At 45.4% G+C, this 24,041-nt stretch overlaps 1 protein-coding gene across 2 annotated transcripts in view; it reads left to right on the forward strand.

Annotated features, from left to right (window-relative positions):
- The window catches only part of ccser1 (coiled-coil serine rich protein 1), a 1,210,497-nt gene that overhangs the window by 171,947 nt on the left and 1,014,509 nt on the right, over positions 1-24,041 (forward strand). For both annotated transcript variants that reach the window (XM_033022379.1, XM_033022389.1), the window contains exon 2: positions 16,017-17,327. In XM_033022379.1, the coding sequence (XP_032878270.1) occupies positions 16,067-17,327 (1,261 nt within the window). In that variant the 5' untranslated portion in view covers positions 16,017-16,066. The remainder of the gene's footprint in view (positions 1-16,016; positions 17,328-24,041) is intronic.

The following is a 24,041-nucleotide window of genomic DNA, read 5'->3' on the forward strand; positions in this document are numbered from 1 at the left end:
CAGCCAAGATTCATGTCAGATTTGACGATGGGCCGAATGGCCTAATTCTGCTCCGAGAACTTATGAACATAATGTCCACTCCAAAATTCACTCTGTGAACACATGACCAGCTTGAAACGAATATCTGGGAATGATCTGATCATTATCATATGGCTATTGTGGGAGCTTGCTATGTACAGATTTTTTGATATTACAACAATGACAACACTTTGAAAGGTGAGGGAGGCTTTTGAGTGCTGTGAGCTGAGCAGTGATTCTATACACTTTAAATCATGATGGGCCGAAGGGCGTTTTCGTAAGGATACATACATGGGGTTCCGTGTACAAATGTAAACCTACTTTTTCTTTCTGAAAGCAAAGCAATTAGTAAGAAACCTAGTTTATAATAACCAAGAATTAAAGGGAGTAAAGCTTTCTGCTTAAACATGAGGTAATTACCAACAAACCTGCACACTATTGCAGTGATGGAGAGAACAATAATGTGGGTGAAAGACTCTTAAAATCCACAACATGTTGCGTTACAAGAATGTTGTCCATGCCTGTAATGTAATTTTCATTCTTGTAATTAAAACATTTGAGACTCATTCATGGCCTTTCCTGAAGGTCGGGGTCACAAAAGGTTAATAGGATGCAGAAGTTAATGGGAAGTGCGTAATTAATCCCCATTACTGGATTGCAGGTCTGTATACCACTGCTGTGCAAAATAAAAGCCCCAGAGATTTACTATTTGCATATTTCAGCTGTGCAAAAGCCTTCAAATATTTGTGAGTGAAATCGTTGTCAATATACTTAGAGTCATACAGTGTGGAAACAGGCCTTTTAGCCTAACTTGCCCATGCCTACCAACATCCCCCATTTACACATCCCACCTGCCTGCTTTTGGCCCATATTCCTATAAACCCACACTATCCATTAACCTGTCGAAATGTTGCGATAGTACCTGCCTCAACTACCTCCTCCGGCATCTTGTTCTACACACACCACCCGTTGTGTAAACACATTACCTTAAACCTATGTCCTCTAGTTCCCGATTCTCCTACTGTGGGCAAAAGTTTCTGTGTTTTTACCCAACCTATTTCTCTCATGATTTCGTACACCTCTATAAGATCACCCCTCATTCTCGTGCTCTCCAAGGAATAAAGCCCTAGCCTGCTCAATCTCTTCCTATAGCCCCTCGAGTCCTGGCAACATCCTGGTAAATCTTTTCTGTACCCTTTCAAGCTTGACAACTTGCACGTCTGACAGTGAATTTTATCTTATCAGATATTAAAACTCAGATGTGCAAAATTATTCAAAATTAAGTTGAAAATGTGGAGTGAAGTATATGGTGAAGGATGCATTCAGCTTGCCTGAACTCTCTCTCTCTCTCTCTCTTTCTCTCTCTCTCTCTCTCTCTCTCTCTCTCGCTCTCTCTCTCTCTGCACTTTGGGGTTCAATTGGTCCAAGTCCTTGTTTCTACTCTGAAGAAGTCTGAAGAAGGGTCTCAACCCGAAACGTCACCCATTCTTTCTCTTCATAGATGCTGCCAGTCCCGCTGAGTTACTCCAGCATTTTGCATATATATCCTGTTTAGCACTTAAAGCTGCTATTGACTATGCTTTCACCAAACCATTAGAAATGTTTTAGCTTAGCTTAGATATACAGTGCGGAAACATGTCCTCCGGCCCACCAAGACCATGCTGACCTGCAATCCCCATACACTGATACTATCCTACACACATGAGGGACAATTCACAATTTTACCATGCAATTTAACCTACAAACCTGTATGCCTTTGCAGTGTGGGTGGAAACCGGAGCGCCCGGAGAAAACCCACGCAGGTCACGAGGAGAACATACAGACTCCGTACAGACAAGCACCCGTAGTCAGGATCGAACCTGGGTCTCTGGAGCTGTAAGACAGCGACTCAACCGCTGTGCCACTCAACCATGTACCTTCCCCTTACATTTGATCTCCCAAAGTGCAACACCTCACACTTGCTTGGATTAAAACCTTTATCAATCCTTCTACCATTTTCAAACAACTTCTATTTAATTACTTTATCCAAATCACTATTGGACAGTTATATTTAGGAAGGAACTACACTACAGATGCTCGTTAACACAGAAAATGGACACAAAAATGCTGGAGTAACTCAGCGGGTCAGGCAGCATCTCTGGACAAAAGGAAGAGGCGACTTTTTGGGTTGAGACAACTTCTTCAGCTGAGAGACAGGAGAGAAGAGAGAAATATGAAATGGTACAGAACAATCAGAACTGGCACCAATGACTCAGGGAAGCTGGAACCCTTTCCTGAGTTGTTTATTTTATTATAGTTATGCTTATTCTATTTCAGGATTTTGTTGGCATTGTAAACTTTCATCTTATGTTCTATATATCTAATTTCAGGCCACTAAAAGGGGGATTGATCCGAACATTAATCTCTATGGATTGTCAATTTGTAGCTCCCTTCAGTTGGGGAAATCAACTGTTCACTGCACTTTACAGCCTTTTACTGAATGTTCTATCAATATTGCCACTGGGTCTTTAATTCTGCTGTTTAATATGTCTTTCATCGTGGTATATTTGCTACATTTTACCATGTGTCAGTAATATGGATCTTTAGTCAACATCTTTTCAAAGCCCAAAAAATCAAACATATTAACTTGAAGAAGGGTCCCAACCCGAAACGTCAACTATCTCGGGATGCTGCCCGACTCATTGAATTACTCCAGCACTTTGTGTTTTCTGTCGTAAACCAGCATCTGCAGTTCCTTGCTTCTACTATAATTTTACTAATTGCGAGAGGTACAGTGGCGCAGCGGTAGAGTTGCCGTCTTGCAGCGCCAGAGACTCGGCTTCAATCCTGACTATGGGTGCTGTCTGTAGGAAATCGTATGCTTTCCCTGTGATCGTGTGGGTTTTCTCTGGGTGCTCCGGTTTCCTCCCACACTCCAAAGACGTACAGGTTTGTAGGTTAGTTGGCTGCTGTAAATTGTCCCTAGTGTGTAGGATAGCATTATTGTATGGGGTGATCGCTGGTTGGCACGGACCAGGTGGGCCGAAGGGCCTGTATCTCCAAGGTCCAAAGTCTAATTGAACGCAATATAACTGAAGATGCAGAATAAATTAATGGCTGATTTCTGTTCAGGAAAACAGAAATAGTCCATGGAATCCTTTACTTGTGAGGGGTGACAATGTTTTGGTTTACATTTCAACTACATGATATTTTGAAATATTTGCAGGTTAGCTGAATGTCAGTGGGATATCCTGCAAGCTAAAATGTGAGCTGGTGCTGATCCGGTAAAATCATTTCAACTGGGCGTGTTTCATTAGGTAAAAACATTGTCTTGTCTTGCATCAGGTATGTGGAAGAAGGTACACAAAATTGCTGGAGGAACTCAGCGGGTGCAGCAGCATCTATGGAGCGAAGGAAATAGGCGACGTTTCGGGCCGAAACCCTTCTTCAGACCCGAAACGTCGCCTATTTCCTTCGCTCCATAGATGCTGCTGCACCCGCTGAGTTCCTCCAGCAATTTTGTGTACCTTCGATATTCCAGCATCTGCAGTTTCCTTTTGAACAGGTATGTGGAAGAGGTGGAAGCAAAGTGCTGGAGCAACTCAGCAGGTCAGGCAGCATTCCTGGAGAAAAACAATAGGTGACATTTTGAGTCAGAATCCGTCTTCAGACTGAAAGTGTAGGTGGGAGTTGGGGGAAATAAACTGGAGGCGATGCCTTTTCTTACCTCTACTATCAGTCTGAAGAAAGGTTCCGACCCGAAATGTCACCTATTCTTTCTCTCCAGGGATGCTGCCTGACCCGCTGAGTTACTCCAGCATTTTTGCCTATCTTTGGTATAAAACAGCATCTGCAGTCTCTTCCTACACATGGGGAAGAGGTTTGCAGGTTCGGTACCATCTCATTTTTGCTAAGGTGGCACAGTTGGTAGAGCCGCTGCCTCACAGCATCAGAGACCCGGGTTCAGTACTGACCTCGGCTGCTGTCTGTGTGGAGTTTGCACGTTCTCACTGTGACCGTGTGGGTTTCCTCTGGGTGCACCGGTTTCCTCCCACATTCCAATGACGTGCGTGTTTGTAGATTAATTGACCCCTGTAAATTGGCCCTGGTGTGTTGGGAATGGATGTGAAACTAACATTGACATGTGATCACTGGTCGGCATGGACCCAGTGGGCCAAAGCCTGTTTCCTGGTTCTCTAAACTAAATAAAATGAAACTAAACTTTGTCCTGAATTCAGCAATAGTGAAACTATTCATTGGCTGGTGTGCCTCATCATGTGCTGCATTTAATTGACAATGAGACATTGCAGGTTCAGACATAAAAGCACGCATTAAGTACTTGAAAGTCCTGGTTTACAACCACTTTCCAAAGCAGGCACTGGATTAAATATTTGAGCAAGACATAATTTAAAATAAGATCCTTATTTAGACAAGAAACTAGCAATATGAAGTAGAATGCAGTGAAGTCATTAATAACTCAATGCATGGCTATTTATAGTTTAACCTGCAGAAGCTGGTTTACTAAATTTACTGGAGTAACTCAGTGGGTCAGTCTGAAGAAAGGTCCCCACCTGGAAGGTCACTTATCCATGTATTCCCGTGCAGCAGCCTGACCCGCATAGTTACTCCAGCACTTGTGTCTTTAGGCTTACTAACTTTTCAGTTTCGCAGTTCTTTTAGTCACACAACCCTCTAATTTTTAGACTTTAAATTTTACTTTAGAGATACAGCATGGAAACAGACACTTCAGCCCACCGAGTCCACACTGACCAGCAACCACGGTGTACATTAACGCTATCCTACCCACTATGGCCAATTTACAATTTTACCGGTGCTGTCGGTACAGAGTTTACACGTTCTCCCCGTCACCACTTGGGTTTTCCTCGGGTGCTCTGGTTTCCTCCCATACTCCAAAGGCATACAGGTTTGTAGGTTAATTGGCCTCAGAAAAGATTGTAGATTGTCCCGAGTGTGTAGTATAGTGGTAGTGGTAGTGATCGCTTGTCGGCGCGGACTCAGTGGGCCGAAGGGCCAGTTTCTGTGCTGAATCTCTAAAGTAAACTAAACTACACTAAAGAGCAGTGGACAGACACATGAGAGAGTGTCAAAGGACTAGGGATAATCAGCGTGAAGGAGAATATGTGCCGGATAAAATGACAGGACTGTGGGCCAGCAACTCATGAATTATATAAGAATCAGTCAAGGAACCAGATGGGAGAGAATAAAGACCTACAGGTATGTAGGTAAGTTGGTTTGGTAAATGTAAAAAAAATGTCCCTAGTGTGTGCAGGATATTGTTAATATGCGGGGATCACTGGTCGGCATGGGCCCGGTGGGCTGAAGGGCCTATTTCCGTGCTATATCTCTAAAAAACTAAATGAGAAGAGAGTTGACACACTTGCCAACGGCTCTGACCGAGGCCAACAGATGGCCTGTTAGTTTAGTTTGGTGGGCATCCAGAATGCATCTTTTTGTCTTTCTTGTTCCAAAGGGAGGGAGTTTGTGAAGAGGGTGCTTCCAGGATGGTGACTGGAGATTGGAATCACTCCAGAGGACATCGGTTTAAGCCAGAGGACATAGGTTTACAGTGTGAGAGGGATGAGGGAAAGATTTACCAGGAACCTGAGGGGCAACAGTTTTGCACAAAGGGAGGTGGGTGTATGGAACGAGCTGCTGGAGAAGGTAGTTGAGGCAGGTACTATCACTATGCTACATTTGGGCAGGTACATGGATAGGATATATTTAGAGGGATATGGGCCAAATGCAGGCAGGTAGGACTAGTGTAGACTCAGGTTCGATCCAGACTATGGGTGCCTTCTGTACGTAGTTTGTACGTTCTCCCTGTGACCACATGGGTTTTCTCCGGGTGCTCCGGTTTCCTCCCACACTCCAAAGACGTGCAGGCTTGTAGGTTTGGCTGTGGTAAACATTGTAAATTGCCCCTAGTGTGGTGCTCGTGTACGGGGAATTTTTCATGCTGTATCTCTGCACAAAACTAAACTAAAGGCCTGTTTTCATGCTGTATCTCTAAACTAAACTAAACAACCTAGTTTAGTTTAGAGGTAAAGCGTAGATACAGGCCCTTCGGTCCATCGTGTCCATGCCGAACATCAATCACCCGGGCACATACTAGTTCTACATGCTCCCTTCACACCTGGGGCAATTTGCAGAGGCCAATTAAACTACAAACCCGCACGTCTTTCGGATGTGGGAGGAAACCGACACAGAAACCGACACACCCACTCCACACAGACTGCACCCGAGGTCAGGATCGAACCCGGATGTCTGGTGCAGTGAGACAGCAGCTCCACCACCTGCGGCATTTGGCTGCCATAAACTTTAATGCTTCAAAATAGCATGCCCAGTGGAAGAACAGTGATTCGGAGGGTCACTGGATACAGGATATCTGTAGAATGGTTACTTCATACTAACCAAAAAGCAAGTGAGTAATTGAATAATTAATACTTGAAGAACTATCAGACGAATGGCATGCCAAATGCCCAGTGGCACAATGGTGCAGCAGTAGAATTGTTACCTTTCAGTGCCCAGGGACCTGGGTTCGACCATGACTACTGTTGCTGTCAGTACGGAGTTTGTACGTTCTCCCTGTGAACTGCGTGGGTTTTCTCTGGGGGCTCTGGTTTTCTCCCACACTCCAAAGACGTATAGGTTTGTAGATTAATTGGCTTCGGTAAATTTGCTCTGGTGTGTGTAGGATACTGTTAAGTGGGTGCAGGATCGCTGGCCGGTGGGTCTATGGGCCTGTTTCTGCACTGTATCTCTAAACTAAACCTGTTCTATTCTCACATTCTCAGTGCAACCGAGTAATACTTGTAGAAATTGGTTTTGATGTTGCAGCAACCCCATAAATCCAGCAATGGTCAAAGTACACGGCAAATAAATGATCTCAGAATGGAGTAATAACAATGAAATGCAGATAAAACAAGGACATTCACAGAGGCTCTTACTCAGGATGAACACTCAGTGTTAGAGCTTGTAATGATGTCTATGAAATATCACTTGAACTCCTCACATGTTAATGAACAGATAACAAGTCACATAATGAACATGCCATGTACGGTACTTAAGGAGCAAATATTCATCCACTTGGTCATGTGCCTTCTTACTCAAAAAACCGTCCTGTAAATTACAGAATTGAAGGATAATTTAAGAAAAGCAATATCTGGGTACTGTCCGATTCACCTCTACCCCATTGAGGACATTGGACTTTGTCTCTGGAATTGCTGCGCCATGATGAATGCTGAGAAGTATATTCTTCACTCTGTATTTGCTGGTACTTTTGCAATGTTTAAAAAACATTTATACAAGTACATGGGTATGATAGGTTTAGAGGGATATGGGCCAAACGCAGGCAGGTGGGACTAGTGCAGATGGAGCATGTTGGTCAGCCTTGACAAGTCGGGCAGAAGGGCCTGTTTCCACGCTGTATGACTATGATTCTATTTTTCAATTTGCACTTAGACAATAGACAATAGGTGCAGGAGTAGACCATTCAGCCCTTCGGGCCAGCACCGCCATTCAATGTGATCATGGCTGATCATCCCCAATCAGTACCTCGTTTATGTGTTTCCTCGTCTCCGTTCTAAGTGGCTTACCCCTTATTCGTAAACTGTGGCCCCTGGTTCTGGACTCCCCCAACATCGGGAACATGTTTCCTGCCTCTAGCGCGTCCAAACCCTTAATAAACTTATGTTTCAATAAGATATCCTCTCATCCTTCTAAATTCCAGAGCATACAAACCCAGCTGCTCCATTCTCTCAGCATATGACAGTCCCACCATCCTGGGAATTAACCTTGTAAACCTACACTGCACTCCCTCAATAGCAAGAATGCCCTTCCTCAAATTTGGAGACTAAAACTGCATACAATACTCCAGGTACAAATGCAGAAGGACCTCTTTGCTCCTATACTCAACTCCTCTTTTTATAAAGGCCAACATGCCATTCGCTTTCTTCACTGCCTGCTGTACCTACATGCTTACTTTCATTGACTGATGAACAAGGACCCCCAGATCCCGTTGTACTTCCCCTTTTCCCAACTTGACACCATTTAGATAGTAATCTGCCTTCCTGTTTTTGCTATCAAAGTGGATAACCTCACATTTATCCACATTAAACTGCATCTGCCATGCATCTGCCCACTCACCCAACCTGTCCAAATCACCCTGCATTCTCATAGCATCCACCTCACAGTTCACACTGCCACCCAGCTTTGTGTCATCTGCAAATTTGCTAATGTTACTTTGAATCCCTTTTTTAAAATCATTGATGTATATTGTAACTTGCACTTGGGCTGGAACTTGATTGTATTTATGTAAAAAGTAAATCTGATCTTTTTGAATGGCATGCAAACCAAAGCTCTTCATTGAACCTTGGTGTATGTGACAATAATAAACCTAAACCTGATCTATGAAGCCTTCTTAACCAAGAATTGATTGGAACAGCATTCTACCTCTTCACAGCTCCACAGCCACGTGTAAAGGCACTATGTAAATCTTCTTCTTGCGTATGGCGGGCACAGCCTAAAGTTGTAGGTCAACTTGTTCTATTTGATCTTGTTTGTGCACGTCGGGTTGATTGCATTAGCCGAAACAGGGTGGACCACGTGAAGGTTGCAATCTCCCACCCCACTAAGTAAATGCATGTTGTTGTTATTCAGGACAATGGCACACTACACAGGATACGATACAATGAAAGTGGTACGTGTTGTGTTTGAATCCAGAGATCTAATCCATTCTGGTTGATGGGAAATTAGGGGGGAATGGGATTGCTGAGTGAGCTGAACTACCCTCTTTCTATGCATTTAGGAGTATTGTCCTAGCTTGACACATTTCATATTCGTCGTTTTCTGGTGTTCAGGAACAGCTTCTTCCCTACGACTGTCACGCTATTAAACACTACAAACTACAAATAGCCTCTGAACTATAGTGTATAGACTTGGGGATGTTAATTTTACACTATTATTGTCTTTTTATTTGTCTGTGTATATATGTATATAGAACATATACATATATACACATAGAAACATAGAAAACAGGCGCAGGAGTAGGCCATTCGGCCCTTCGAGCCTGCACTGCCATTCAATATGATCATGGCTGATCATCCAACTCAGTATCCTGTACCTGCCTTCTCTCCATACCCCCTGATCCTTTTAGCCACAAGGGCCACATCTAACTCCCTCTTAAATATAGCCAATGAACTGGCCTCAACTACCTTATGTGGCAGAGAATTCCAGAGATTCACCACTCTCTGTATATATATATGTATGTATATATGTTTTTTAGAAAACATATTTTTTAGAAAACATATATAGTTTTTTCTTTCTATCTATCTATCTATCTATCTATCTATCTATCTATCTATCTATCTATCTATCTATCTATCTATCTATCTATCTATCTATTGTTTGTTATGGGTTACTATTATAGGCTTTACAGAGTACTATGTTTACATATCTGTAGAATTTAATTGTTCTGTTTCGGGACATATGACAATAAAACGCTCTTGACTCTTTTTTCGGTTTCTGTGCAGCATTTCATCATACATCGCATGTATTCTGTACAAAAGCATTCTGAGTCCAAGGCACTGTCGACATTTCAGAATCTGACTCGTTTCTGGCTGCAAACAAGGATGCAATTTTTTGCTTGGCTTGTGCACAGAAACATGAGATGAGACTTAACCAGGCATCTGCGGCGGGCACTGTTCCAGAACTAATTTAAAGAGGTGCTGATGGGGACACCAGGAGCTGGGCATGTGGAATAAGTAGAGCATCTCAACACTGATGACTTCCAGGTATGATTTCACTCAAGCAGGAGACATTTCCGATAGTCCCTGTAGGACTGCGGGGATGAGAGCTTCGAGCTCCAGTCACCAAGGAAATTTGATTAGATTTCATTTCTCCTTTTGACACAATTCTCATTGTGCTTCCAAGTGATGCTGTTGTCAAAGCTTTAACTGCGCGTCTGATACAAATTTAAACGAGGTAGCACACGTCTGTGCATTTCCTCGGTTGATGCATCATTCCCCCATTTTAATGCAGTGTGCAAAAAACAAACGGGGGTTTATTTCTATAAAAATGCTACGGTAAAGCAGAGAGGGATTGTTAACGTGTGGAAAGCAACTGCAGATTGCTGGTATATACCGAAGATCGACACAAAGTGCTGGAGTAACTCAGCTGGTCAGGCAGCATCTCTGGAGAGAAAGGAATAGGTGACGTTTTGGGTCCCCATCCTTTTTCTCTAGAGATGCTGCATAACCCACTGAGTCACTTCAGCACTTTGTGTCTATCACCGAGGGATTGTTAATGTTGTGCCCAAACTTACACTGCATTTGGCTTACTTTATATGCATCTGGTGTCTGTGTGATAAAATGAGAAAGGAGATGCTTGAAAAAAAAAAGATTTTCAAGATTTGCACTTGGACAGATGTAGCAACTGGCAGGAAAGCGGCTGGGGCTCTTTCAGAAGACTGGGCCTGGTGGCCAACCTCAGAGAGACTTCCTTTATAATTATGAAGGAAGGTGAAGGCATAAACATGGATAGTGGGATGCACACAAAGCCTGCAACATAAATGGAGACGTCATGGGCAGCACAGTGGTACCAGAGACCCGGGTTGATCCTGAGTACAGGTGCTGTCTGTATGGAGTTTGTACATTCTCCCCGTGACCGCGAGGGTTTTCTCCGGATGCTCCGGTTTCCTCCCACATCCCAAATTCCTTTCATCATGTACCTGTGCACTGCGGATGGCTTGGTTGTAATCATACATAGTCTTTCCTTTGACTGGAACAAAATAGTTTTTTACAGTACATCGGTATACATGACAAAAAACTAAACTACAAAAAAGTGGCAGGTAGGTGGATTAAATGGCCACTGTAAATTGCCTATAAGGTCAAAAGTGACAGGTGCAGAATAGGGCCATTCGGCCCATCAAGTCTACTCCTCCATTCAATCATGGCTGATCTATCTCTCCCTCTTAATCCCATTCTCCTGCCTTCTCCCCATAACCTATGACACCCCCCATAATGTCCAGGTGGGTGCAGTTATAGCAGTAAAATCCCGAGGGACTTTTGGGGAATATGGGAAGAATAAAATGGGATGAGTATAAATGGTCACAATGCATTTGATGGGCTGAAGGGCCTGTTTCTTTGCTGCATAACCCGTGATGAACCTCTGTTCAGCATGTGGGAGGAAACCAGAGCACCTTGCGGGGGGGGGGGGGGGGGCACAGGAAGAACATGCAAACTCCACACAGGCAGCGCCAGAGGTCACGATTGAACCTGGATAACTGGAGCTGTGAGGCTGCTGCAGCATCTCTGTGCCACCCTTTGCCTGTGTCTGCCAACCTGATGATCAGAGGTGGGAGCTCTTGCCTGTGAAGTGTGCGGCTGACAGATTTGAACAATGGAATCTCTGGGAGTATTACTATTCCCGGGGATTGTGTGTAGTCTTCCTGACTAAATCCATCGCTCGCTAAAGTAATGGCCTTTCCTGCTTACTGCTGCACTTTAAAAGCCTTCAGAAGTACTATAAAGCAAAGCCTTCTTCTGAAGTCCGACAACATGCCCTGTACATCCTCCCTCTGTACGGCATGTAAGAAATCAACAAATTCGGCTCTCTCCAGCTTTACATCGGTCTTATTCTTATGTATATTACCAAATTAGAAATTATTTGTGCATTAGAGCAGCCTGCTTTGGAAAAGGCTTAGTTTGACGCTTAGTTTGAACCTAACAAGTTTAAATTTATTCAGATACTAGCCACAAGCCGAAACGGTTTGATTGAAGCAGAGTTATGTTTGAACATTTCTGTGTTTTTTTTTGTGCTCTTGCTTCACAAAGACATGCCACTTCAAAATATCCCACCTTTCAGAAATAAAAACAGCCAGAATTATGTCGGAGGCGTCTGCAAAAGAATTGTTAGTCTTGATGTCACCTGAAATAACGCAGCAGACTTTGGCTAATGAGAAAAGTGACTCGGTGGGCAGGATTAATATTTATAGGAAGATTGAAACCACCGGCTGTATACACAAAGGAGTCAGGTCTATCAGTGTTCTAAATTTAGGAGACGGCTCTGAAATGGATTATCAGCTCGTCCCTGCTGTTGAAAGCACAGTGCTGCGGGAGAGTTGCCAACTTCATAGTGTGGGGTTAGGATTGTTAGGAGGCACCTTGCTCGAAGCTGCTATTCCTCTGTTCAATTGGTTTCTTTTACTGAATGCAGCCGCAGAACAGGTTCTCATCTTACCGTCTGTTATCAGGCAACTGAACGGTTCTCTCGTCAGATAGAGAGCGGTCCTGACCTCCCATCTACCTCATTGGAGACCTTCGAACTATCTTCAATCAGACTTTAGTTTAGTTTAGAGATACAGCGTGGAAACAGGACCTTTGGCCCACCGAGTCCGTGCTTACTTACAATCAGCCCGTACACTAGTTCTATCCTACTCACTAGAGACAATTTACGGAAGCCAATTAACCTACAAGCCTGCACGTTTTTAGTATGTCGGGGAAAACCCATGGAAGAACATACAAATTCCGTACAGAAAGCATCCGCAGTCAGTATCAAACCCAGGGCCTCTGGCACAGGAAGGCAGTACCTCTACCTCTGTGCCACCATGGCGCCAATTTATTGGACTTCAGCGTTATATCTTGCACTGAATGTTTTACCTTTTATCCTCAACCTGCTGTATCTTAACCCGCTGTGCCACTGTGTCAAGGTAGAGTTGCTGCCTCACAGCACCAGAGACCCGGGTTCCATCCTGACATCGGATGTTGTCTGTACAGAGTTTGCACGTTCTCCCTGTGACCGCATGGGTTTATTCGGATGCACCGGTTTCCTCCCACATTCCCAAACCATGCATGTTTATAGGTTAATTGGCCTCTGTAAATTGCCCCATGTATGTAGTGGGTTAACTAGTGTGAACAGGTGACTAATGGTCAACATAGACTTGGTGTACCGATGAGCCTGATTCCATGCTGTATCTCTACACTAAACTAAACTATTTTTTATCTGTGCACTGTGGACGGCATGATTGTATTCATGGATAGTTTTTTCTGACAAAAGACACAAAATGCGGGAGTAACCCAGCAGTGCAGGCAGCATCCCATGAGAAAAGGAATAGGTGACGTTTTGGGTTGAAACCCTTCTTCAAACTCTGACTGGATAGCACGCAAACAAAAGCGTTTTGCTGTACCTCTGTCCACGGGACAATAATAAACCAAATTAAGCTAAAACTGAATGCAGGAATTCTTTTATGGGGAAGGGTTTTATTTTCAAGTGTATGTTTCTGTGAAGCAGCGAGCGAGGGCTGCTGGTCCACCTAATGGTCATCAATCATTGCGGACCCCAGGCAGCAAGGTATGAGACATGATGGACATCTTCAATCAGTAAAGAATAGAAAGCCCATGTATTTCTGCAGTGCCTTTCATGATTGCGGAAAGACCCAAAGTGCTTTGCGGCCACGGGTGTACTTTCAAAGATTAATTGCAGTTATTATGTTGGAAAAATGACAGACCACTTTGAACCACTGTGAGCTTCCACAGACAGCAATGTGATAATGACTAGATTACCGCCATTTCAGCAATTTTATTTGACATGCAATGCTGACCAAGGCACTGAAGAGAACACCTCAGACATAAGGAACTGCAGATGCTGGAGACTAGAGTAGAACACAAAGTGCTGGAATAATTTAGTGGGTCAAGCAGCATCTCTGGTGGACATGGACGAAGGCAGGCAGGCAGGTGGGACAAGTGTAGATGGGGCATGTTGGCCAGTGTGGGCAACTGAGGCTGATGGGCCTGTTTCCACGCTGTATGACTCTATAATTAAAATAAAACTAAACTAAATATTGAACACTCCGGTTCCTCTTCCAGTATTGGACCTGCGTGACTGAAGAGTTCCTGGATTCCCATCCTGTCTGAAAGGTAGCACTATTGATGGTGCAACACACCCTCAGTACTCCACAGATGAGACCAATATTTTTCCTGGGTTTTTACTTGATCCATCGGAGTTGTGAACGAAGGGGTCAGAGGTTATATATTGCTGTTCACAGCTTTGAGTCATCTCACTGAGTTTCATTCATCGAACCATTGACATTTGTAAGAGTGCCCCTTGCAATCTCAAGTGTCCCTTTCCTATCTGAAGAAGCATGAGATTGTGTTGAGTTGCAGTGTATTGTCTGTCGCCCAAAATAAGCACATTCTACACTGTGCTGGCATTGTCAATGTTGTTAGCCTCCACACCGTGAAGCCAGTTGAATAAAATATTCTTCAATGCCCTCTCCTGGCCTTTTTATGTCCTGCAGGCTTTTACTGTTTCTACTTTTACTTTGTAGACTTTCAGAGATACAGCACGGAAACAGGCTCTTCGGCCCATCGAGTCCATGTCCACACTGACCAAAGACTACCCCGTACACTAACCTACACACACGCTAGGGACAGCTTTACAATTTACCAAAGCCAATTAACCTACAAACCTGCACGTCTTTGGTGTGTGGGTGTAAACAGAAGAAAACCCACGCAGGTCACAGGGAGAACTTACAAACTCCGTACAGACAGCACCCGAAGTAAGAAGTAAGACCCCGGGTCTCTGGCTCTGCAAGGCAGCAACTCGACCATTGCTCTATTGATCTGCCACAAATTGCTTATCTTAAGTTTCAAAATATTGCAATGGATCAACATATACTCCCCCTGGTATGACTTTTTGGATCAATACCCACAACTTCCACTTATGAAGAAACGTCCATGCTGTAAAATTGAATCAGATAGTTTTTACAAGTCTTTGATTATGTTGGCAGCTTTTCCAAGGCAGCATAGAATTTACGGTGGGGAGTCTGGCCTGTGTGATAGACTGCACTATGTCCACAACTCTCTGCAATATCTACAATAGAGCTGTTTCCAAACCAAGCTGTGATGCATCCTGATGCATTTGTATGTAAATTACACATGAATTCTACAAGACAGTGAAGGGAAAAGATTGTGCAAAAAAAACAACAACCATTACTGTACAAAAACACATTTGAAAATCAAGTCCCAGGTTGTGACCCATTGCCAGGGTAGGATTAGGGATGTGTAGGTCAGTTCAAGAACCTAATATTGTGTGTGTGTGTGTGTGTGTGTGTGTGTGTGTGTGTGTGTGTGGTAATATATAGTATAATATGTTAATAATTCTGTAACAATAGTGTATTGTGTCAAGCTGCTTGTTATTCTGCTATTGGTTCATAGACTCATACAGCACAAAAACAGGACCTTGGGCCCAACTTGCCAATGCCAACCAAGATGCCCCATCTTCACTAGTCCCATCTGCCCGCATTTGGCCCGTATCCTTTTCCTTTTCCATATGTCTTAAATGGTATTAGAGTACCTGTCTCAACTAGCTCCTCTGGCAGATCAGTCCATATATCCACCACCCTCTGTGTGAAATATGACAATTAAACACACTTGAATCTTGAAAGTATGAGTAACTGTCCCTGAACCTGGTAGTGAATGACTTCAGGCTTCTCTACCTCCTGACTGATGGTATCAGTGAGAAGAGGGCACGGCCGGCTGGGATGGTGGGGATCCTAGATGACTGATGCTACCTGCTTGAGGCTCAGTAATGGATGGCCATTAAATGATGGCCTTGCCATTGGCACTCAAATCCTACGAATGAATAAAACCTGGGGCGGCACAGCTGCGCAGCGGTAGAGCTGCTGCCTCACGGCACCAGAGACCCGGGTTAGATCCTGACTACAGGTGTTGTCGGTGTGGATTTGGACCATGTGGGTTTTATCCGGGTGCTCCGGTTTCCTGAATATTCCTCCTATATCCCAAAGGCTTCTGTAAATTGTCCCTCGGCGTGGACTGATTGGGCCGAATGGTCTGTTTCTGCGCCGTATCTCTATGAACTAAAAACTCGGACTTGGTATCTAGCAATACCCTAACCTGGAGACAAACTTCATTGAAGGAAATTTTATTTCTGAGAAACAAAATGTTGGTGTTAACATTATTTCTCCCTCTCTCTCGCTGCAGGTTGACAAGAGGTCGGGTTTGACAGTCAGGAGGGCAGCGAGACGGAGCCGATGGGGGACGTGGGCGCTCGCCGTTCTACGCTGGTGTCCAGGCTGCCCATATTCAGGCGGAGCTCCTCGAAAAGACGCGACTCCCTTCCCTCCTCCCCGTCGTCCGCCACCAATGGAGTCCACACCTCCTCCCCGTCCAGCACCAACTCCAGCTCTAGCAGCGTGGGTAAGCGGAGGAGCATCTTCCGCACCCCCTCCATCGGCTTCCACTCCAAGAAGAGCCAAGAGCATCGCCTGGAGTCCCGCGACCCCAACGCCATCCTCCCCAACGGCGTCCAGGCGCCAGACGGTGCGGGCAGGAAGGACAACGTCAACGAGAACGCCAAGACCAAGATCCGGCATTCATTTGGGTTGAGTGTCCCCCGGAGCAAGAGGATCACCAGATCGGCGACCGAAGACTTTGAGAAAGGGAAGGACCTCTCCCACAACAAAAACGTCTTCATGAACTGCATTAGCTCGGGGAGGTCGAGCATCGACGAGGGAGATGACTCTGGCTTCCCCGATGACCACAGCAAGCGGTCCATCAAGCAGTCCAGCAGAAAGCTGCTTCCCAAGTCCTTCTCCACGCACCACAAGCTCTCCAAACACATTGCACGGAGTCAGTCCATAGCCACAGCAGAGCAGCCCAAGGTGTCACCAGAGGTCACTGTGGACTCGTTGAGGCGTCCTGTGATTGAAGAGCCCTCGAAGTATCTGCAGGTTGACAACCCGGAAGGTTCTCTGCACTCACCGCTGCTCTCCAGCGACAACACCACCATACTGACCCCGTCTGAATTTGTGCCAATGTCAGCCGACTCAGTCTCCGAGGCCGACAAGGAGATTTTGGTCTCGGCCGATCCTGACCGCGGCAATGGCCAGTTCGATGCGGCCGTCGCCGCTGCCGCTCCCACCGCCGTCAACGCGCCCAGCCTTGCCGCTAGAGTCTTGACCTACGCGGAGTGCAGCGTCGAGAAGGAGACGGCCCCGCTTTCAGACGTGGTCGCCCTCGAAACCCACCCTTACCGTCCCCAAGTGGCGCCCAGAGGGCAAGGAAGTCCACTGATGGTTGGCCGCTTGGAAACAAAGGACGTTGTCCCCCGTGAACCACAAGCCGATCTCACCGCTGAGGAGGTTGCTTCTGTTGCTCATGATCTTTCATCACCTCAAAGTGGACCAGAGACGATGAACCCTTCCATTGGGAAGACCTGCATGTTAGCCAGCACTAACTCTGTCTCTATGATGAAACCTCAGGAGCAAAGCCAGGGAACATCTCATTCAACAGGTATGACCAGCATTGTCAATTTAAACTCTTTAACCATTTCCACTCTAACTTATGCTTCCCATTCACCAAGCCCTAGTTGTCCATCTTTTAGACAGTAAGATCCTTTTTTTCTGCCCCAGGTTAGAAATGTCCGAGACTAGAGGGCACAGCTCGAAGGTGAAAGGTGGAAAGTGTAATGGAGATGTGCGGGGCAAGTTTTTTTACACGGTATAGTGGGGGCTTGGAACACATTGCCAGGGGTGACGGTGGAGGCAGACACCATAGTGGCATTTAGTCTGAACCTTCTTCACCCGAAACGTCACCTATTCCTTCGCTCCATAGATGCTGCCTCAACCGCTGAGTTTCTCCAGCATTTTTGTTTACCTTTGATTTTTCCAGCACCTGCAGTTCTTTCTTAAACGTAGTGGCATTTAAAATGAGTTTACATAAGCACATGGAAGTGCAAGGAATAGAGGATATGGATCATATACAGGCAGATGAGATCAGTTTAACTTTGTATCATGTTCTGCCGAAGTGCCCGTTCCTGTGCTCATAGAATCATACATCGTGGAAACAGGCCCAACTTGCCCACACGGGCCAACATGTCCCATCCGCACTAGTCCAATCTGCCTGCGTTTGGCCCATATCCTTCTAAACCTGTCCGGTCAAAATGTGTTTCTTAAATGTTGCGATAGTACCTGCCTCAACTACCTCCTCTGGCAATCTATTTCATACACCCACCACCCTTTGTGTGAAAAAGGTTACTCCTTAGCTTCCCATTAAATCCCCCTCACCTTAAACCTATGTCCTCTGGTTCACGACTCTCCTACTCTGGGTAAAAGACTGTGTTTACCTGAACTATTCCTCTTGTGATTTTATACACCTCTGAAAGATCATCGTCCTGTGTAACTGTGTGGCTTTCCATCAGGCGTTACAGTTCCCTCTCAAATACCAGATGTGTGCTGTAGGTTAATTGACTTCTCTCAATAGTCTCGGAACATGATGAGCAGCAAAATAATCAGAGGGGTTTATGGGCCAGTGAGAGAGAGAATATGTTGCAGGGAAATTAATGGGGAAACGGGCCTGGTGGGATTGACCCAATGATCTAAATCCCTCATTGTGCATTGTGTTCAACACAGCTATCATTTGAAGGTACAGATTAGATTATAACCTTGATATCTCCCCCGTCACTCATTAGAGTTTTATGTCACATTACTGAGGAAGTATTTCCATTAACATGAAAATGCATAGGTAGGAATTTAATAAATGTCAAGCCTGTTTCACTATTCATTAGGACCATGGCGCTTCGATTCTGCGCCTCAACTGCAGTTTCTTGCCTTCTTTCAACAACACTTGATTCCCTCGGCACAGTGGTGCAGCGGTCGAGTTGTTGCCTTGCAGCGCCAGAGACCTGGGTTTGATCCTAACTACGGGTGCTGTCTGTGTGGAGTTTGTACGTTCTCCATGCAACCGCGTGGGTTTCCTCCCACATTCCCAAGACGTGCAATTGTAGGTTAATTGGCTTCTGTAAGTTGTCCCAGGAGTATTGGGTAGGACTAGTAGTACAGGTGGTCATTTTTTAGCGGGGAATCGGTGGGCTGAAGGGCCTGTTTCCATGCTCTATCTCTAAAACTAAAGTTCAAGTGTTCGTTATTGGTATTGGTTTATTATTGTCACATGGAGTCAGATACAGTGAATAATTTATTTGCTTGACATCCAGGTAGATACCATACTTGAGTATAACAGGAACTGCAAAAATTTAGATTAGTTTATTGTCACGTGTACTGTGGTACAGTGAAAAGTTTTTTATTGAGTGCTAACCAAACAGCGGAAAGACAATACATGATTACAATCAAGCCGTCCACAATGTACAGATACATGATCAAGAGAATAATGTGAATAACGTTTAGTGCAAGATAGACCAGTAAAGTCCGATCTACAACAAGGGCTGTAGTTAGAGCTTTAAACTAAATAGTGGGTGGGAGGGGGGTGGCAATAAATTGGAAGTATAAGGGAAAGAGAGTGCAGGAATTGTTACAGAAGTTGCCCAAATTAATGGGACGGAAAGTTCAAGGCGGGGTAAGAGAGTAAGGTTGGGTAAAAACGGGACCGGTGTGAGAAGGGAGGTGAATACCGAATTAACGGTGTTGTATTTGAATGAGCGTTGTATAAGAAATAAAGTGGATGAGCTTGTAGCACAGTTAGAGATTGGTGGGTATGATGTTGTGGATATTACAGAGACGTGGCTGCAAGAGGATCAGAGCTGGGAGCTGAATATTTAGGGTTATACATCATATCGGAATGACAGGAAGGTGGGCAGAGGGGGTGGAGTGGCTCTGTTGGTTAGGAATTAAATTCACTCCTCAGTGACATAGGATCAGAAGATGTAGTCATTGTAGATAGAGCTGACAAATTATAAAGGTAAAAAGACCCCAATGGGAGTTATTTACAGGCCCCCTAACAGTAGCCAGGATATAGAGTACAAGTTACATCAGGAGATAAAGTTGGCATGTAAAAACGGCAATGCTACGGTGGTCATGGGAAATTTCAATACGCAGGTAGACTGGGAAAATAACGTTGGTACTGCATCCCAAGAAAGGGAATTTGTAGAGTGCCTCTGAGATGGATTCTTCGAGCAGCTTGTACTGGAGCCTACCAGGGAAAAGGCAATTTTGGATTTAATGATATGTAATGAACCAGATTTGATAAGGGAGCTCAAGGTAAAGGAACCATTACGAAGTAGCGACCACAACATGATAAGTTTTAATCTACAATAGAGAGGGCGAATGTGAAATTGGATGTGTCGGTATTGCGGCTGGGCAAAGGGGACTGCAGAGGCATGAGGGAGGAGCTGGCCAAAGGTGACTGGAAGGCGATCCAAGCAGGAATGACGGTGGAACAGCTATGGGAGGAATTTCTGGGAATAATCTGGAAGATGCAGGACCTTTTCATTCCAAAGAGGAAGAAAGTTTCTAGGGGGAGAAAGAGGCGACCGTGGCTGACAAGGAAAGTCAAGGACAGTATAAAACTAAAAGAGAAGGCGTATAACATAGCAAAGATTAGTGGGAAGCCAGAGGATTTAAAGAACACCAGAAAGTAACTAAAAAGACAATATAGGGAGAAAAGATGGAATACGAAGATAAGCTAGCTAATAATATAAAAGAGGATAGCAAGAGTTTCTTCAGTTATATAAAGAGCAAGAAAGAGGCAAGAGTGGGCATTGGACTGCTGGAGAATGATTCAGGAGAAGTGATAATAGGGAATAAAGAAATGGCAGCGAAGTTGAATAACTTTTTTGCATCAGTCTTCACATTGGAAGACACCAGCAACGTGCCTGAAATTCAAGAGAGCAAGGGTTGGAAGTTAGTGGTGTGGCTATTACCAGGGATAAAGTGCTTGGGAAGTTGAAAGGGCTGAAGGTGGATAAGTCAACAGGACCAGATGGGTTGCACCATAGGGTTCTGAAAGAGGTGGCTTTGAGATTGCAGAGGCATTGATGGTGATATTTCAGGGATCACTAGAGAGGAGTGGTCCCAGATGATTGGAAAATTACCCCGTGGTTGATAAAGGGAGCAAGGAAAAATTGTGGAAACTATAGGCCAGTTAGTCTGACTTCAGTGGTGGGTAAGATTTTAGTGTCCATTATAAAGGATGAGGTTACAGAGTACTTAGAAGTTCACGATAAAATAAGCCTGTTAGCATGGCTTTGCGAAAGGGTGGTCTTGCTTGACAAATTTGCTGGATTTCTTTGAAGAAGTAAATAGCAGGACAGACAAAGGAGAGTCAATAGATGTTTAAGGAGGAACTGCAGATGCTGGAAAATCGAAGACAAAAATGCTGGAGAAACTCAACGGGTGAGGCAGCATCTACGAGCGAAGGAAATAGGCAACGTTTCAGGTCGAGACCCTTCTTCAGACTCATGTGAGGGTGAGTGAGGGAGGGAGGGAGGGGGGGCGGCGGGAAGAAGAAAGGAAGAGGTGGAGACAGTGGGTTGAGGGAGAGCTGAGAAGGGGAGGAGAAAGTAAGGACTACCTGAAATTAGAGAAGTCAATGTTCATACCGCTGGGGTACAAACTGCCCAAGCGAAATATGAGGTGCTGCTCCTCCAATTTATGGTGGGCCTCACTCTGGCCATGGAGGAGGCCCAGGACAGAAAGGTTGGATTCGGAATGGAGGTGAAGTGTTGAGCCACTGGGAGATCAGGTAGGTTAATGCTAACCGAACGGAGGTGTTGGGCGAAGCGATCGCCAAGCCTACGCTTGGTCTCACCGATGTAGTGCAGCTGACATCCAGAGCAGCGGATGCAATAGATGAGTTTGGAGGAGGTGCAGGTGAACCTCTGCCTAACCTGGAAAGACCGCTTGGGTCCTTGAATGGCGTCAATGGGGGAGGTATAGCGACAAGTGTAGGATTTCCTGCGGTTGCAAGCGAAAGGCACGGAGAGGGGGTGGTTTGGGTGGGAAGGGACAAATTGACCAGGGAGTTGCGGAGGGAGCGGTCTCTGCGGAAGGCAGACAGGAGAGGAGATGGGAAGATGTGGCCAGTGGTGGGATGCCGTTGGAGGTGGCGAAAATGTCGGAGGATTATTTGTTGTATGTGACGGCTGGTAGGGTGGAAGGTGAGGACAAGGGGGACTCTGCCCTTGTTACGAGTGGGGGGATGGGGAGAGAGAGCAGAGTTACGGGGCATAGAAGAGACCCTGGTAAGAGCCTCATCTATGGTAGAGGAGAGGAACCCCTGTTACCTGAAGAAGGAGGACATCTACGATGCCCTGGTGTGGAACACCTCATCCTGGGTGCAGATGCGGTATAGACGGAGGAATTAGGAGTAAGGGATGGAATAGATGTAATAGATCCAGATAGATGCAACCTCATCTATTGCATCCGCTGCTCTAGATGTCAGCTGCTCTACATCGCTGAGACCAAGCGTAGGCTTGGCGATCGCTTCGCCCAACACCTCCGCTTAGTTCGCATTAACCTACCTGATCTCCCGGTGGCTGAGCACTTCAACTCCCCCTCCCATTCTGAATCCGACCTTTCTGTCCTGGGCCTCCTCCATGGCCAGAGTGAGGCCCACCATAAATTGGAGGAGCAGCACCTCATATTTTGCTTGGGCAGTTTGCACCCCAGCGGTATGAACATTGATTTCTCTAATTTCAGGTAGTCCCTACTTTCTCCTCCCCTTCTCAGCTCTCCCTCAGCCCACTGTCTCTGCCTCTTCCTTTCTTCTTCCTGTCCTCCCCCACCCTCACATCAGTCTGAAGAAGGATCTCGACCCGAAACTTTGCCTATTTCCTTTGGTCAATAGATGTTGTTTACTTAGATTTTCAGAAAGCCTTTAATAAGGTGCCACATGTTAGACTGCATGGGAAGATAAGAGTCCATGGTATCAAAGGGCAGATACTAGCATGAATAGCAGGTTGGCTGGATGGCATAAGAGTGGGATTAGGACCGAGAGATAGATCAGCCATGATTGAATGGTGGAGTAGACTTGATGGGCTGAATGGTCTCATTCTACTCCTATTCCCTATGACCTCACCCACATTGTATTCTTGATAGATATAATAATAATAATAATAAATTTTATTTATGGGCGCCTTTCAAGAGTCTCAAGGACACCTTACAAAAATTGAGCATGTAGAGGAAAAACATGTAAGGGGAATGAAATAAATAGTAGAGACATGACTAGTACACAAAGTAAAGACAGAATTCAATACAAAACACAGTATGAGGCAATTAATGCACAGATGAAAAGGGACGGGGACGTGGGGCTAAGGATAGGCAGAGGTGAAGAGATGGGTCTTGAGGCGGGACTGGAAGATGGTGAGGGACACGGAATTGCGGATCAGTTGGGGGAGGGAGTTCCAGAGCCTGGGAGCTGCCCTGGAGAAGGCTCTGTCCCCAAAACTGCGGAGGTTGGACTTGTGGATGGAGAGGAGACCGGCTGATGTGGATCTGAGGGACCGTGAGGGTTGGTAGGGGGAGAGGAGGTCAGTGAGATATGGGGGGGCCAGATGGTGGAGGGCTTTGTAGGTGAGGACCAGGATTTTGTAGGTGATCCGGTGGGAGATGGGAAGCCAGTGAAGTTTTTTGAGGACTGTGATGCCAGGATTTGGTGTGGGTGATGAGTCGGGCGGCTGCGTTCTGGACCAGTTGAAGTCGGTTGATGTAGGTGGAGCTGATGCCAAGGAGAAGTGAGTTGCAATAGTCCAGTCGGGAGGAGATGAAGGCATGGATGAGTCTTTCAGCAGCAGGCGGTGTAAGAGAGGGTCTGAGTTTGGCGATGTTGCGGAGATGAAAGAAGGAGGTTTTAATGACATGGCGGATGTGAGGCTCAAGGGAGAGGGTGGAATCAAAGATCACGCCAAGGTTGCGGGCCTGGGGAGATGGGGAGACAGTGGTGCCGCCGATGGTGAGAGTGGGGTTATTGATTTTGCTGAGTGTGGCTTTGGAGCCTATGAGGAGGAATTCTGTCTTATCGCTGTTGAGTTTGAGGAAATTATGTTGCATCCAGGTTTTTATAGCTGACAAACAGGAGTTGATATGGGAGAGGGGGGGGTTGTGGGGGGATTTGGTGCCAAGGTAAATCTGGGTGTCATCAGCGTAACAGTGGATATGACAACAGTAAGTCTACATAAGAGCTAAAAAATACAGCCACATATATCCCTGGTTCACATTTTAAGCTTACGTTTATTTTGGATATAGTTGGGCCACAGATAACAAGTTTTTCTTCCCA

Source organism: Amblyraja radiata, chromosome 1 (genome assembly GCF_010909765.2).
Source record: "Amblyraja radiata isolate CabotCenter1 chromosome 1, sAmbRad1.1.pri, whole genome shotgun sequence".
NCBI classification, from domain to species: Eukaryota; Metazoa; Chordata; class Chondrichthyes; order Rajiformes; family Rajidae; genus Amblyraja; species Amblyraja radiata.